Below are 13,170 nucleotides of genomic sequence, written 5' to 3' on the forward strand. Positions count from 1 at the left end.
GGGAGGGGAGGGAGGGGAGGGAGGGGAGGGAGGGGAAGGAGGGGAGGGAGGGGCCACAATATCCCATTCGTGCAATTAGAGTTTTATGCAGCTTTCTTTCCTTGGGACAACGGAGGTTTCGAACGTTAAGAAGGTGTAGGGACGCTTCCCTTCCGAGACGTACACACCAAAACGCTTGGGCCAAACACATGCACATACGCACGTACATATGTACATATATGAACACGGCCCTTCGTTCTGTGTGGTGTATTAATAGTTATTTGTTTCGTGGTGTCCCACCCCGGACCGTTCCCACGCCGCATCCCTTTCCCCCTCACCCACACACCCACGAACCCCCCCTTGCCCCTCCCCCTTTTTGTAGTTCTTGGTAGTTATCAACTTGTGCGCTTCTCTTATGGTCCTTCTGGCCACCTACTACGGTGACCAGGGCCTGGACACCTGGTTTGGCGGCATGAAGTGGGTGGACTTCGAGTCCGTGTCTCCTTCGGTGTTGTGGGTGCACTCGGCGTACTGGGTCATCACCGTGGTAGGTAGCGCTGCGGGGTGAGAAGGTCATGTGACGTGGCGTGACGGTGCTGGGGGGAGGGGAGGGGAGAGATGGGGAGGGGAGGGGAGGAATAAAGGCATCGGGAAACCCTGGCAGGACGATCCTCCGAACGTAGACATCGACGACGGCCAAATCTCTTGAGGACCTTCCTCCTCGCCGTCCTGCCGTCTTGCCTACCTTTACATACCTCAACATGTGCGTACTACCGCTGCCGCAGTCCCACCACGGCCTCGCTCCCGTCCCACAGTTGACCACCACAGGCCAAGGCCAGGCCCCACGCCGGCTGGGGGAGCAGATCTTGTCAAACTTCTGTTCCGTGTATGGCATGGTGTTCAACGGTTTGGTGGTCGGAATCGTCGGTGAGGCGCTGATGCGGGTGAGGTAGTGGGATATGGTTGGTCGTTGGGATGGGGCGGGTAGAGGGGTGTGACAGTTGTGGTTGGTGTGTTGGGTCGGCGGTTCGCCGAGCGCTGGCTCCTTCTGGCCTTCTGTGTAGCGCTGGTTGTGGTGCAGTCGTTGTGAAGTGGTGTTGATGTCGACTGAGAGAGCAGGAGAATCAGCAGGTGTGCATATCATCAGATCTTGTTGGGTGTTTACTCTGACGGGGTTATGTGCGAAGGCTGATGGATTTGTTGTTGGAGGGAGTTTGTTGGTGTCTGTTTCTTGAAGGTCTGCAGTCTGGTCTCGGTTGTCTTCGTCCCCTTAACCCCAGGCTCTCACCAACACCTCACCAACACATCATCACGGCTCAACAGTCTGCGTCTGTTTTCCCGTCGGTTAGCCCCTCCTCTCACACCGCCTACTCCCCCTCCTCCTCATGCTCCTCCCCTTCCTCCCCCTCGTCCTTATGCCCCTCTTCCAGCTCCTCTTCCAGCTCCTCATCCAGCTCCTCATCCAGCTCCTCACCCTGCTCCTGTCCCTCTGTAGTTTGTAAATCATCCTATTTGTTTATTTCCCCACCCCCCGACCTCCTCCGGGTCCCTTGGTCGCCCCGGAATAACTTCACCGCTCCCTTCTGCTCCCCTTCCCCCTTGCGCTCCTGCTGCTGCTCCCCACCCCCTCAGGCCAGCGGTGATGCTTCCGCCTTACTTCTCTCCAAACGTGACGTTGCTCGAGCCACCTCCTGGGCCGCCATGCGACATCTGAACCCCAAGCTCACCAAGGAGCTGCAGGTCGGAACGGCGGGAGAGAAGGGCCCGGGAGGAGGGGAGGAGGGGAGGGGCCGCGGCTTAGGCGGAAAACATCACAAGACACAAACAGGGCTCGCATGGAAGAAATTACGCTGCGCACCGCTTGCGCGCAGGTGTTCTTCGCGGACCCTGATTTGGCGCATCGAGACATGAACAAGGAGGCGGGTTACATCCTTGCGCTGCCCACCTCACTTCGTCGCGAGGTGCTGCAGCACATCATGAAGGATCTCCTACAGCGGGTATGTGCGTGTGGGTAGACGCCAGGGCTGAGGAGGGTGAAGACGAACCGCTGACGATTGAAGCTGAGGGGATTGAGGGGGTGAGGGTAACGGAAAGGGAGGAGGAGGGGGAGAAGTTCCGTGCGCAGATGCGTGTATACATCCGCAGGTTGTCCCAGCGGTGAAGTCTCCAAGTCGCTGCAGCAATCTGGATTTTAGTCTGGAGGCCTCGGAGAGCATTCACTGTCCAGATGGTGCTGGTGTTAGCTGGTTCGTTCCAGGTGAACCCAGAGGGCCACGGCGGCGGCTGGCGGCGCAGACGGTGTGCCGGCTGCAGTGTCGCCAGCATCAGCATGTGGCTCGCCCGGCGTGGGATCCTGCAGGGTTTGGGGATGGGCGTGGGAAGGCGGGTGATGAAAAGGACTAGCATAGTACATGCTGCTGTAGGGCCTGCTGCTGTGTGGAATAACAAAGATATTTGTAAAAATAGAAACACACGCATGGGGTTCGCACTGCGTATTGCATTGAATGTTGCACACCAGCAAACCACAAACTTCCCATGCGATTTGTTATGTGTCGCCTCCTCCTCTTTATTCCACCATTGATTTGCATGCTACCGATGAAAGAGGGTCTCTGGTTTTGTGCGGTGCGTTGCTTACGCCACTCTTCCTGCTCCCCCTGTTTTGCTGCTTTTAATGGAACTCACTGCGATGGGGTGACATGTTATCGTCTGCGCATCCCGCCAAACCGCAGGTTCACATCTTCAACACCACCTCCAGGGAACCCGAGCTACAAGATCTTTTGGCGTCCATGTTCCGTCCCGTGGACGTTCCACGTGGTGAGAGGGGGAGGAGGGAAGCGGTTTGCATGGGGGGGCCCCTCAGGTAGGGAGAGGGAAGGAAGTAGGAAGGGAACGCGGGATGGGAGGGATAAGAAATGAAAACGGCAGAGCAGGGAAAGAGGGGCGGGGAGGGCCGCTAGGGGGCTTGCAAGACGGCTGGCTGGATGGGAGTGTGTATTGAATTGCCATACGCCCACCCATCCATCGCCATGTGATGAGTGGTAGATCCAAACACGAACTGGAGTTGTACGGTGAACGACAGAGGAGACCATTCCGGCAGCACCTTCCCTTCTTAATCCTCCTACTCCCTTACCTCTCAAGAACGCCCTCGCTTTGCCAACTCCTTGCAATTCCCCACTCAATCCGACCCCAAACACGATTTCCTTACCTCACGACGCCTGATATGAAACTTTTAAGTTGCCACCGCACCACATTCGCCCCCATCCGGCTCTCAATCGTGTGTGGTTCGTCTTTCCCCCATCCGGCTCTCCGGACGGCCGGTCCCCCCCCCCCCAAACCTTAACCCCGCACGAGCAGGCCACGATCTGTGCCGTCAGGGCACACCCGCCGACCGGTTGTGGGTGTTGGAGTGGGGCAACGTGGTGGCTCAGCGCCAGAACGAGGTAGACGAGCACCCCACTACCGGCATGAGCTGCCTCCTCGGTGAGACGGTGCTGCTGAAGGGGGTGGTGGAGGCGGCGGGGGTGCGGCCATGGACGCTGCAGACCACCAGCGCGTGCCGGTTGTGGGAGCTCCATTTGGCGGACATTGAGAGGCTGTTGTGGGTGGAGCCTTCGCTGGTGACGAAGGTGCTGCAGGTATTGCGGAAAAGGGGGAAGAGGAACAGAGGGAGGTGGGTTTCAGGTTTTAAGGGGTCAAGGAATTTTTAGGGGCTCTTTACGGAGTTTCAGCATGGGAAATTGCGATGGGGATAAGGTTTGGGTGTGGCGGGGAATGGTAGAGGATAGACCGCGGATGATGTGTTTGTGAGATTCGTGCCGGTGGGTTTTCCCCTCCGCCTCCCTCGTTCCTGGTTTCGCCGCCTATGTACGTAAGTCCAACTGGCGTTCCTGCAGTACAGCCGCAGTGCCCACTTAACCAGTGCGCCGTGTGGCACCACTAACAACAGCAGCACCACCAACACCAACAGCAGGGCTTTACACCCATCGTCTCTTTTCCGCCTCGTCCACCCCTCCACCACCACCATCACCACCCTGCACAGCAAGCTCCCTCCTTTCGCTGGCCTCTATTATGAGCGCCCTAACACCAGCCCTGATATCCCGCGTCGTCGCACCACTATCCCCTCTCCTCTTTCCCCCCCCTTTCCTCCTCCTCCTCCTCCTTCCCCCCCGCAGTACGTCAAGGAGCGGCTGATTGACAAGCTGGTTGGTGTACCCGAACGAGACCGCTCCTGGTGCGAGCTGGTGACGGTGCTGAACCGCATCCTCAAACAGCCCGCCATGCTGGACTGTGCGGCGGATAACCTGGAGGCATTGGTGCAGGTGGAGGGAAGAGGGGAAAAGGGCATGGACGGGGGGTTGGTGGACGGACGGGAATTTGGAGGGAAAAAAGCAAAAAGCAGCAAACCCGGCCATCGTTGAAAACCAGGTATCTGTTGGATAACAGGCTGGGAAAAAGGAAGGATTGGACGTGTGCGTATGTGTGTGTGTATATGTGCGTTGTGTGGAGTAAGGTGCTTTATTCGGCGGTGCATTTTGTTACCCCTCACTACATTCCTTCCCTCGCTCCTAGTCCGTTTACTCGGCAACTCCCTCTCCCCCCTTCTTCCCCCCGCCTGTGGGGGTCTCCCCCTTTCCAGGCGCGCCCGGACGACAGCTCCCTGCCACTGCTGCTGTCCTCCTGGCTTGAGGCGGTTATTGCCAACCCCCTGTACACCGAACTGTCGAGGGAGCCTGCGACAAGGAAGAGGGGACTCGTGACGATGGTATGTGGACCACCTGCAGTGCCACGTCCTCTTGCATGCGTCTGTCTGTCTGTCTGCATATCTGTCTCTGTTTGTCTGTCTGTTTGTCTGTCTGTCTATCTGTCTGCATATCTGTCTCTGTTTGTCTGTCTGTTTGTCTGTCCGCCACCAAATTACATCAGTGTGGCAATTGTTAAGGCGCCCGGCTGGTTTTCCGCGGCGGCGATCTCACCCTCACGACCACCGCCTTCCACTGGTGTGTGCCCCTGGTGTGTTGCTGGATGGCTGCTGTGGCGGATGACGTTGGTGCGGGTTTCAGTGCTTTTTTATACATCACCATCACCAACCACACCATCAGCAGGAACGTGGTACGCACAATGCGTCTCCCAAGTAAATGTACCCGCGCCAACATGCTCCGCTGCAATTACCCAAGGCATTTTTTCCTGGCTTTCCCAGTCTGTCATACAGGCCTTGCAGCCGGACGGCATGGTGGGGGCCGCGGCGGCTGTTGGTCCATACGGCTCAGCGGCCCAGCACCCCCTGGGGGCGCCATCGCTGGCGATCTTGTCGCGGTACGGCACCATGCGTGGCGGCGCCGGCGCCGGCAGCGTTGCAGGCAGCGGTGGAGGCGGCAGCGTGACTGCACGCGGACTGCTTAGCGGTGATGGCAGCGGCGTGCCGGGGTCGCCGCTCGCGGTCGTACCCGCCGCATCGCCGGCGACGCTGGCACTTCAGCCCAGCAGCGGCGGCGGCGCTGACGACGATTGTGTTGCAGACGCCGCGATTCGCTCGTCCGCGGGCAACGGTGAACTGCCGCAGGGATCGCTCCCAGGTCCCGGTGCCCTTGGTGGCGGCAGTAGTGGCGAGGCAGAGCCTGGCAGGCGTGCCGTACGGGGCATGCCATGCATTGCGAGGCGGTCGCGGTCGGGCACCCGACTGCCTCTCTCGGACGGCGGCGGCGGCAACGGGGATGGCATCGAAGGTGACGGTGTAACAGCGGCGGCGGCGGTTAGGGGGATGCGTACGGAGGCACAGTCACAGCCGCAGTTGATGACGCCGGGGCTTGGCGGGAGTTCAAGTGGAGGCGGAGGGTTGGCTGCTGGTCGCCCGGCGCCCTCGCTGTCGCGCTTCGCCGCGGCGGCGTTGACGGCCAGACGGGCCCCTTGGGTGGAGACAGCGGCGGCGGCAGCGGCTGTAAATCTACGCAGCCGGCGTGCCACCCGCCGGGCGTCCATGTCCGATAACGGAGTGGTCGCGTTCGGCGGCCGTGACGCCACCTGTGACCGCGATGACGAAGACGACGAAGACGGCGGCGGCGGCGGCAGCGGCGGCGGCGCTGCTGGAGCCGAAGACTATATCGAAGACTGTGACGCGAGCGATGTAAATGACGACACGTGCGAAGACACAGAAGCCGTTGTGGATGGGCGGAGTGCCTCGGTCATTGCGCACACGCAGATGGCATATTCGGTGGTGGATGCAGGCGGGGTGCCGATCGCTTTGGGACCCCATACCGCCCATCAACGGCAACACCTCGTCCAACAACTACGGCGCCACCATCACCACCACCACCATCACCACCACCATCACCACCAGCAGCAGCAGCAGCAGCAGCAACAGCAGCAGCAACAGCAACAGCATCAGCAACAGCAGCAACAGCAGCAACAGCAACAACAGCAACAACAGCAACAGTATTATCGTCAGCAGCCGCAGCTGCAGCCGCTGGGGAGCAGGCCGCTGCTCGAGCAGCTGTCGGAGTGTTCGCTAATGCCTGGGCTGCGCTCCGCACCGTCGTCGCCGTCACCGCTGCCGCCATCGCCGTCTCTGGTGGTGTCGGCATGGCTGCGTTCGGAGTTCTCCGCCCTGCCATCAGGGGCGTCAGGAGGGCTCGGACCTAGATCCCCCAGTCCGCAGCGCTCGCCAGGCGCCGCTGCCGTTAACGGCACCGCCGGTAGCAGGGTTGGCAGCCCACGGGTATGTCCCTTCAGCGATTCCGACAGCCCCAGAGTTGGCGCTGCTGCCGATGCTGACGGCAGCAGTGACGGCGGCGGCTCTTTCCTTAACGCTACCGGCGCGGCACGGCAACCTAGGCTATCATCTCTGGCTCGGGCTCGATCCGCCCATACGCTTCCGCTGGTACCTGAGGAGGAAGGCTTAATGCGCAGCAGCTCAGACGGCGGTGGCAGCGGCGCCGGCGGGGTTACGGGCGTGCCGCGGCAGGCCGCTGCCACCGCCGACGCCTTCGCTGGTAAGGCCGCGGGTCCGGCGGCATGGCCTGCTGCGCTGGACGGTGGGCGCACATCCGCCCCCGTCGTGTCCAATACCTCGATCCAGCGTGCCTCCACGGCTTCGGGCTTCCGCCGGGGTGGCAGCAGCGGTGGCATGGCTGCTGCGGCTGTTTCCAGCGCTGCAGCGGTGCTGGCACGGCATCACGGTGTGTCGCGGTCGCGCAGTACTTCGTGGCTTGCATCTGGGACTACAACGACTGCGGTGGCTGCGGCGCCCACCCTCCCGCGGGTGCGTGAGGAGGGTACCGCCACTGGCAGCGGCGACTGCTACGACGCCGATGCGAGGAGCATGTTTGAGCTGCCTGCCGCTGACACCGCGGGTTCCGTCAGCTCCGCGGTTGAGCCCGGGCTGCTGCCGCCGCCGCCGGCGGCGGAGTTGCAACAGCGGCTTTCAGGTGGAGCGATTTCCGACGCAGTAGCGAACGGGGCACTACTGCCGCGGCCGCCGGTGGCGGCGGCATCCCAGCAGGCTGGGGCAGCTGCAGTGCGGGGTGAGGGCAGCGGCGGCGGCGTGGTTTCCGACCGCTTGCCGCAGCTGGTCCCGCTGCCGGATCGCGTCTACAAGCTGCGAGTCCGGACCAGCGGGGCATCGGGTGGGTCAACGTCCTTTGGAACTGCCGACGTCGCGTCGTCTATCACCTCAAGCCTGGCCTGGCCGCATTCACCGTCGGCCGCGGTGTCAGGGGCTGGCGCCGCCGCCGTCGGGGGCCGTGGTAACGGCCCCTGCCATGCAGCAGCAACTCTTTGCACCACGTGTGGCAAGTGTACTTGTGCTGCATGCAGGTCGCGGGCGATGGCGACGGCAATGGCATTTGACCAGGGCACGGTGGCGGCGGGCCGTGTGCCATCGCTGCCATATTCGACCCTGCGTCTTTGGGGCTTGGGTCCTTCGACGCGAGTCGCAGGAGCAGCTGATCAAGCAGGCGCCACTGCTGCAGTTGGAGGCCCCGCGGCGGTTAGGATGCCGGGGGCCGCGATATCGACTTGGGCGCGCGGCGCTGGCGGCGCTGGCGGCGCTGGCGGCGGCGTCGGCGTCGGCGTCGGCGGTGCCGGCATTGGGGTCTCACGGGGCCCAGAGACCTGGCGGAGGCGACGGCCGTCGAGTCTTACGGACCTTAGCATGTCGTCCGTGCCGTTGGTGCCGTAGTAAAATGTCTTACCAATGCTGTTGAAACCACTATGGCGAGCCGTGATTCGGCGAATGCTGAATAGTTTTTTCTCCGCGCTCTTCTTCCTCTTCCGTTCTTCTTCTTCTTCCTTTTCTTCTTCCTCTTCCTGGCCCCCTACTGCCCGGGACTGGCAATGTCCCCTTCTGATGCGTGCGTGGCAGCCACGCACAGCGCGTTGCTCCTCTGGGTTTCGTATTGGGTTGCATTCGCGTTTCCTCGTTGTAACACGAGCAGCATTTTCACTGGATGTTGTTGTTCTTATCGTTCTTCTTGTTCTTTTTTCTTTGTGTATTTATTTTTTTGTCGTCTTCGAAAATCTTCGTATCTTGGCACTGCTGCATTGGGACGCGGATCCCATAACTAACTAATCAGGAAGACAGAGCTTATGTCCGTCCGTCCGTCTGTCCGTCTGTCTGTCTGTCTGTCTTTCTGTCTGTCTGTCCATAAGGAACGTGATAAAGACCCTGTGTCTCGGGGGAAGCGGCGCGCCTGTCAGCAAACTTAAGTGTATTGTTTGTAGCGCGGTCTCCATATGCGGCGCGGAAACAGAAAGGCAGAACGAACGAACGAGCGAACGAATGTCTCAACCATGAGGTCGCCTCGTGTGAGCTGTCACGTGTTCAGTTCACACGTATCGGGGGTCAGGGAGATGTTTTGGGCAGTGCGTGAGTACCGCCTCTTGAGATTGACTCTCAACGCGATTCAAGGGCAAGGGCACATCTCACCTACTGGTTCATTATTCCCTGTAATAATGGCTTTATTAGCAGGCGTGAAGGAGGCGGCAGGGATGCAATGCTTCACACCACGTCCGCCATCCTCATCGTCATTTCAAAACGGATCATGTTTCAACCATCAACATGTAAAGGGAGGGATCTTGTCGGTAGCGTCGGCAGCTCTGGAGCCGTAGGATGCGTGCGTCTGTGTCTGTGTATGTATTTGTGTGTGTGTGTGTGTGTGAATGCGTGGAGAGGTTACAAGTATCTGACCGGGCCTGACACTGGCCACAGGAGCTGCTGCCCAGCCCCAACGGAAAGATCGCCTACGCTCTCTCCCTGAGCGGACATGTGTGTGTGCGTATGCGCGGCAACATCTGGGGCTTGAGGGAAGAGCAGTTCAAGGGCACCATAGAGGGCAGAGATATAGTTCCATATGAACGTGGAATGGCAGGTGGTTGGACAGTTTAAAGTCGCTTGCACTATCGCACACCGTTGCCAAAGAAGTCTCTCTTGCATGGGCGGAGGGCAGATCGCATTTCGTCTTTTTTGTTGTAAAAGCGACACGGAGTGCACACACGTGTACACACGAATACATTTGCACGTGTGTCATTATGCACATTATGCATTTGCACGTGTGTCATTGTAGGGCGGGGTTGCTATTACGAGTTAGGTGGTTGATGATTTTCATGAACGACTGATACTGATGTGGTGGAGGGGGCGATGCTGTTGCTCTACTGGATGAGTAGATGTTTGAGCGATGCTCCTGGTTCACCCACCGGACTGGGCTAAACCAGTAGGGGCTCTTCTTTTAGGTGGAGAACCTCCACGATAGGGGTGATGTATATACACCCTTCCGACTACACGCGCCAACGTCTGATAACCTTTCCCACGAAGACCAACCGTGGAGTGCGCTGTGATTTACCACCTTTGCACCCGTGCTGTCTTGTGCGGACTGTTCGTGATTGTTTCGTAGAGCGTTTCTATTCCTAGGTAGGCAGGTGGGTAGCTAGGTGGGTAGCTAGGTGGGTAGGTGAGCCATGTATGCGTGTTGTGGATGTGAGGGCTGTAGGGAAGGTCTACTACGGCCTCATCACTATTCTTTGGACGACGCGCACACCTCTGGGCGGCACATGTACTTCGAAGTTGTTGGCAGGGCAGTTGCTGCCACCGGAATATGATGACCACCCTGGCGCCAGGTAGATAAGGTATGTATAAGGTGTGTGTATCAATCCTCGAATGGGTCGTGCACGGGAACCACCACAACCCTGCTGCTGCAAAGGTTTTTATTGCAACCCAAAGTCAGACCGGCCGGCCGGAGATACCCTACCTCTGCCTGATGCATATTGGCCCTTATTGACTCTTTTGCACTACTAGACGCTTTAGGAAACAAACCCCTTAACAGAATTAGAGGTTAAATTGATGAACGATGATTGGCAAAGTTCTAGGAAACCTTCATATTTTCCGTCTTACATGATGTGCCTATGATGGCACATCGCCACACGGCGCGTTGGTAGGGAGCCGCGCTTGCATGCGCGTAACATCAGCTACCTAGGAGGAGCATCTCGAACAAACAACAACCGGAGGTGCTAATCCTTAGCCCGCCACAATCTTTTCCACAGCCGGATAGGCGGAATGGGTTGTAATTACCAAGCTGTTATTACCATGTAACATACAACGCGACTACCGGCAGGTGGGCTACCCGCAACGCCAAACCCACAGCATTATATCTCCGTACCGGTTGTGATGTGATGTGATGTGATGTGATGTGTGCTACATGGCCATGGTGCGGGCATGTTGACCGCAATGCTACTGGTAAGAACTTGGCAGTGCACCAACATGGTGCAACGACTGGTGGGGGGGTGAAGGATAGATTAATTGTTTGCCAACGTTGCGCAGGTTATTATATATGTTGTACGCAACCACAGCCGATTTTCTGTTCCGTATCGAAAGAATTTAAATGTACTTAGGGGTCCGCACTGCGGCAGCACACGATGCGGTGGTTACTGCTTGCGGCAACAGAAACTAATGCACAGGCACAGGCACACAAAGAAAGCTAGGTTCAGCGGTGGTCCTAAAGAGCTGCAACCGCCATCGCCCATAACTTATAAAACACGAAGCCGTAACGGGCTCTGTTGACCGTTCTGCTGGAGGGGTTTTTACACCTCATGTCCCACCAAAGCCTGGTTTAATCCAACACAAACACATACATGCACATGACGGCTGCAACCAAAGAATAATATCCTTTCTAGGGTGACGACGCCCTCCCTCCGCAGGGGGGAAGGGAGGGAGATAGAGAGGAAGGGGGGAGGGAGGCGCTCCCCCGAAAATTATTATATGCCCACGAAAAAAATCGACAGGAAACAGGCAATACGAGCAGCACGAAATAGCCCGGCAACTCCATCCACCATTTCAAACATCACAGATATACGACATGTACCGCTCACGAGGCGCGGGCGCGTGTAGTTCACAGGTGCACATTAAACAGCAGCACCTCGTTAGCTCAATCTATGCCACTGGCAAGCGCGTGTGCTTGGTCACTCATTACAGCTCGTACGACACCTTGAACGCGGATACGGTCATTGTCGTACCCTGACCGAAGAGCCGCAGGGACAGGTCACCCGTGACGGATGCGTTCCGTCTGGGGTCTGCCTGCCAGGATCGCGGCAGGACGTAGACCTCCCTTGAGGAGGTGGGGGCGGTGGGGTTGAGGTTGAGCAGGCCGGAGGTAGCCAGGGGAGAGGAAGGAGGGGCGTTGTGGTCGGCGGCGTCGAGCAGCGTGAAGCATCCGAAACCTGGCGGCGGACAGAGCAGGGGGCGTGGGAGTGTGTGTGTGTGTGTATGTGTGTGTGTGTGTGTGTTGGCCCTCATGGCGCGTTCAGAGGCGGTGGAGGAAGGCGGGCTTCACATCTACACTCCATCTGGACTGGTGAAGCCGTACGGCGGGTTTGATTTATGGCACAGGCTGTTGCATTGTTGGCCATTGGGGTTCAGCAGGCGGGTCCTCCGGGGGGGGGGTCGCAGGTGGGCCCCCTGTGAGGCCACCAGCAGACCAACATGGGTGCATGGGCGCATGCAGCTGTGTATTGGCCCGTGGTGGTGGTGGTGGTGGTGGTGGCGGCGAAAGGCAAGCCAAAAGCAGTTGGACAGGGAGGTGAGGTGAGGTGAGGTGGGTTTGGTTGCGGGTAGGGGATTGGGGTGGGGGTCGTGCTGTCCCCTCCCCCCCACCGGCGTGGAAGGTGATGTGCGGTCGTTGATGTGTGTGCCGGCCGCTATATGCACCATGGTGCGGCGGGCAATCAACTGTCAAGAACAGGGCCGCTGTTTGTAAAGATATATCAAGAACAGGGCCAACATAAGTATGGAATGTGTCGTACGCCGCATCGTGGTATGTGCCGTACTGATTGTGGGCAAGCCGATTCATGCATGCTGTACATACATACATACACACGCACCAGGTTGGAATGCGGCCGGCGTGATGATCTCTTCCACCCCGCCAAGATCCATGAGGGTCCTCATCCCCCTAGCCCGGTTGCCCAGACGAGCGACCTGCAGCATTCGTAGATATGTATGTATGTATGTATGTATGTATGTATGTATGTATGTATGTATGTATGTATGTATGTATGTATGTATGTATGTATGTATGTATGTATGTATGTATGTATGTATGTATGTATGTATGTATGTATGTATGTATGTATGTATGTATGTATGTATGTATGTATGTATGTATGTATGTATGTATGTATGTATGTATGTATGTATGTATGTATGTATGTATGTATGTATGTATGTATGTATGTATGTATGTATGTATGTATGTATGTATGTATGACGTTGATTACACTGTGGGCTGAAAAGCCGGGGGCCCAGGGCCGAAGCACAGCGCGGGGGGCGGGTGCATACGGCTGGTTAGTCTCATGCACTCCGCCCCCGGGTCAGGCCGCACGGGAAACGACGGCCGGCACGCAACAGCGCTTGTTTGGCGCTCCAACTAGACGGGATCTATGCCCGTTGGTCTCCTAACATAAACGAAGTCGCAACTGGGGGGCTCTTCCTGCCGACCGAACGAACCGAGCATCTCAGAGAGCTCGCTACCAGGACTTGGGCGACCGGGAGCCCGACGAGTCTTCCCGGGCTGGGGAGGTCACCAAGCTCAAAAATCCTCACGCAAAAAAGAGCGCAAAGAGCTCACACCACAAGACGCCAAACAGCCTCCTGAGACTACTACCCTCCTCCGCCTCTCCCTCCCTGGGCTAGTCCAGGGGAGATAGCCCCCG

At 58.3% G+C, this 13,170-nt stretch overlaps 1 protein-coding gene across 1 annotated transcript in view; it reads left to right on the forward strand.

Annotated features, from left to right (window-relative positions):
* Window positions 1-8,152, forward strand: part of VOLCADRAFT_90590 (uncharacterized protein) — a gene marked incomplete at both ends in the record, with an annotated part of 12,636 nt that extends 4,484 nt beyond the window's left edge. Inside the window, 11 exons of the mRNA XM_002950053.1 lie at window positions 362-526; window positions 795-923; window positions 1,612-1,719; window positions 1,851-1,976; window positions 2,125-2,277; window positions 2,709-2,793; window positions 3,334-3,614; window positions 4,152-4,298; window positions 4,616-4,741; window positions 5,189-6,190; window positions 6,572-8,152. Of these exons, the coding sequence (XP_002950099.1) occupies window positions 362-526; window positions 795-923; window positions 1,612-1,719; window positions 1,851-1,976; window positions 2,125-2,277; window positions 2,709-2,793; window positions 3,334-3,614; window positions 4,152-4,298; window positions 4,616-4,741; window positions 5,189-6,190; window positions 6,572-8,152 (3,903 nt within the window). The remainder of the gene's footprint in view (window positions 1-361; window positions 527-794; window positions 924-1,611; window positions 1,720-1,850; window positions 1,977-2,124; window positions 2,278-2,708; window positions 2,794-3,333; window positions 3,615-4,151; window positions 4,299-4,615; window positions 4,742-5,188; window positions 6,191-6,571) is intronic.
* Window positions 8,153-13,170: the final 5,018 nt, after the last annotated feature.

Source organism: Volvox carteri (genome assembly GCF_000143455.1).
Source record: "Volvox carteri f. nagariensis unplaced genomic scaffold VOLCAscaffold_17, whole genome shotgun sequence".
In the NCBI taxonomy this organism is placed as follows: Eukaryota; Viridiplantae; Chlorophyta; class Chlorophyceae; order Chlamydomonadales; family Volvocaceae; genus Volvox; species Volvox carteri.